We start from the raw sequence: 3,787 nt of genomic DNA on the forward strand, positions 1-3,787 counted from the left end.
TTTATTAAAGCTTACAAGTGCTATACCCGGTAGTATGTGTGAAACTTAATGTCATTACATTTACCTGGTATACCACATTTTTATTAAAGCTTACAAGTGCTATACCCGGTAGTATGTGTGAAACTTAATGTCATTACATTTACCTGGTATACCACATTTTTATTAAAGCTTACAAGTGCTATACCCGGTAGTATGTGTGAAACTTAATGTCATTACATTTACCTGGTATACCACATTTTTATTAAAGCTTACAAGTGCTATACCCGGTAGTATGTGAAAATAACTTTCCCTTCTTATTGTGTACAGAATTTGATATCTTAATTTCTGTACTATGTTAGATACATTAGACATAAATTCAATCATCTGTATGGGATTTCAAGGATTATGTGGGGATTTCAAGGATTATGTGGAAATTTCAAGGATTATGTGGGGATTTCAAGGATTATGTGGGGATTTCAAGGATTATGTGGGGATTTTAAGGATTATGTGGGGATTTAAAGGATTATGTGGGGATTTCAAGGATTATGTGGAAATTTCAAGGATTATGTGGGGATTTCAAGGATTATATGGGGATTTCAAGGATTATGTGGAAATTTCAAGGATTATATGGGGATTTCAAAGATTATGTGGAAATTTCAAGGATTATGTGGGGATTTCAAGGATTATGTAAGACTGTAGCAAACTATTATGTATTCATGACATTTGCGATACATCGTAGTTGTTATTTCAACTACAAACTATCTTTGTTATATTGCAATTCTATATAAAAGGTTTGTTTACGGTCATTTCTGACAATTAAATCACCCTGGTGGCTTAGTGGTAAGTTTGCTAACACTTGCGTTTCAATCCTTGTGGTGTGTGCAGTGAAAAGTGTAGATAGCCTATTGTGAATCTTTGAGCTTGAAAAACAAAAAGGCTGTTAGTGAATAATTTCACTTGTCAAAAGTTCTATTTCAAATTTTATTTATTTCTAAACAGATTGAAGTTGCTACTGGGAAGTTTCCCTACCCCAAGTGGAACAGCGTTTTTGAACAACTCACCCAAGTCGTGCAGGGAGAACCTCCACGGTTAAATCTGTACGAGAACGGAAGGGCCTTTTCTAAGGATTTTGTGGCCTTTGTGAACACTTGGTGGGAAATTTAAGATATAATTTTACATTAAATGATGAAGTTTGTTCTCGAGTTATCTATTCTTAGCTCCAGCTGGTGAACACAAAACTGGAAGAGTTGAAATAGTAAAATCAATTTACACATGCTCAAGTGCCCTTAAAATATGTCTTCATAATTGTATAAACTTGTTGTTCAGAAAATTAAATAATTAAAATTAAAAAAAATATTTTGCCCAAAACAAAAATTTGGAACGATATAGTACTATAAAACTAGTCTTAACAACCCACTTTAAATATTTGTGAATATTGATATATTTTTGTTCTACTCATCTCTAAACAAATTAATTTACATTTATTCATGTATTTTAAAAGACTGCCATTTGCAAAATAATTTGCTGCTTTCAATCTCCAGTCTCTAGTGAGAAGTATGTGAAAAACTTGATGTGTTTGGTTGTTAGTATCATCGTTAATAAGAAATATAGGTTAGGAAGGAAAAGGAATTGTAAATTTTCACCCTAACATAAAACAGTCTTGTTACTGTGATAGATTAATAGTGAAGAGATGTTGAAAGTTTAGGTAAAAATCCTGGCTTATAAGACGAGTACGTATTTCTAGTGATATTGTAGTCTGTTTCTGGAATAAATGCTACGATTGATTTATTAATAAGAATTTTTCAATTTTCTTAGCCTAATCAAGGAAGAACAACATCGACCCAAGTACAAGAAACTTTTGGTACGTATATGACTGAAATTGTTGCCCACGTTATGCATGGCTAAATGTATATGTTACCCACGTTATGCATGGCTAAATGTATTTGTTGCCCACGTTATGCATGGCTAAATGTATATGTTGCCCACGTTATGCATGGCTAAATGTATTTGTTGCCCACATTATGCATGGCTAAATGTATTTGTATTTAATGAGATAACTTCGTAGAAATTGCTTGTTTTCAACTTTAAATAGAATTACAAAGTGTTTTCTGAAATTCTGATTAGTTTAAATACAAATAAAACTAATTAAACATGAAGGTTTGAGTCACTCTGTTTTTATTTGAAAATATTGGGTTTTGTGATTAATAAGATTTATCCTTTTCTCCCAGTTGTAAAGATTGTATTTTTAACTTATTTCTCCTAGAAATAGTAATTGTGTTTTTATTGTTGGTGATATTTTCAGTAATTATACAAATACATAAAAGATATATAAAAAAATGTAATAAAGATGCAAGACAAAGTATAAGAAATAAAAAAACACTAGATACAATGATAATAAAATCTAGAAAACTTTAATTTCACGCTACGATTTCAGTTAAAGCTACGACCCGAAACGTAGTATGAAATTCAAGGTTTTTCTAGATATTTTCAACAGAGTAGTATGAGCTGGTTATAATATGGTTCTTCTTATGCACATATTGTCGTAGAAGTGGTTAGGTTATAAGATCCTGCATGAGTTTTATAGACTGACGGCTAAACTGATCTTACAGGAACATCGGTTCATACAGAGGTCAGAACTGGAGCTTGTAGATGTCGCCACTTACTTTGCTCCCATCCTTACCGAGATGGAGTGTAGAAGCTAAACGAACAAAAGAAAACTTTTGTGTACCTGGCAGAACTCCAGAAGTCCCAGAGATGGCTGGCTAGGTTAGACTGTGCATTGATCTAGAATACCATCTAGCACTGGCATCCATCCCATAGGAATTTAGACTTCATTATATAAACCCATGCTCGGATATTTTCTTACACATCATGGCAGGGCTAATTCGCCATCCTCATTCTTACCTGTTTTCACTAACTCCTCGGTGGTTAAGGTCAAGAAACTAGAAAAACTGAAAGTACAAGTTAGGGTTAGTGGCTGTTTGTAAAGCTAACGTGTAGGAAGGAAGCATCATCATCAACTTTGTGGTTGTCAGCGTGTGGTAATTTCTGACAGTGCGTGAAAGATAAATGTATCAAACGTAATCACCATTTGGATAGAACTTTACCCGCCAGACTGCCTCAGAAAACGGCACTCTTTCAGCCTCGTGATAAAAGAGTTATTAGAAATGAAGCCCAAATATTGGTACAGGAAGAGCTCACTTGACAGATTTGATTGTTTTTCTCCTAACCCTTACGAGGGACATTAATACACATCTTCGCCGTTTTTCTTAATTTCCCTTGAATTAATCGGTGTATAGGAACTGAAGATTAGAGGAAAAAAAAACCTGATTATCTAGTAGCATAGTTACTTCATACATACCATTTTAATAAACAAAAAATATGTGTCGATACGCGTGGTTGTAAGTGTAGTGGAACTCTTCTTTTTAACGATACTTTCTGCTGTTAAACGTTTAGAAAATTGGGAAAAAAAATCAACTTTTAGTATAATTATCGGGAAGTATTTAATTTCTTGGAAACTCCGACAGACTGTTGGTTTGTTTGATATTTATATGTAAAAAATAAAGTTTCTACTAAGTTGAGACAGGTTGAAATTCTTTAAACGTTTTTTTTTTATACAAATTCTTACCAAATCCAGGGTTTCGAAGTCCCCGAGTTTGGCATAGAATGACAATTTTAAAAATTATTAATGTTTAAGGTGTTTATTTTCTACGATTTGTTCAACTTCCATATAGATGGACTCACAGTGCGTTATTATTATTTTAGAGGGATGTACATATTATAAATTTTACGGACTTTAAGATACAAC

The 3,787-nt window shown here is 33.0% G+C and overlaps 1 protein-coding gene across 1 annotated transcript in view; it reads left to right on the forward strand.

The window, feature by feature from the left end:
• LOC106474311 (dual specificity mitogen-activated protein kinase kinase 4-like) overlaps nucleotides 1-3,439 on the forward strand; it is a 20,498-nt gene extending 17,059 nt beyond the window's left edge. The window contains exons 11-13 of the mRNA XM_013935001.2: nucleotides 979-1,130; nucleotides 1,795-1,840; nucleotides 2,589-3,439. Coding sequence (XP_013790455.1) covers nucleotides 979-1,130; nucleotides 1,795-1,840; nucleotides 2,589-2,681 — 291 coding nt within the window. The 3' untranslated portion in view covers nucleotides 2,682-3,439. The remainder of the gene's footprint in view (nucleotides 1-978; nucleotides 1,131-1,794; nucleotides 1,841-2,588) is intronic.
• Nucleotides 3,440-3,787: the final 348 nt, after the last annotated feature.

Source organism: Limulus polyphemus, unplaced genomic scaffold (genome assembly GCF_000517525.1).
Source record: "Limulus polyphemus unplaced genomic scaffold, Limulus_polyphemus-2.1.2 Scaffold7060, whole genome shotgun sequence".
Lineage (NCBI taxonomy): Eukaryota > Metazoa > Arthropoda > Merostomata > Xiphosura > Limulidae > Limulus > Limulus polyphemus.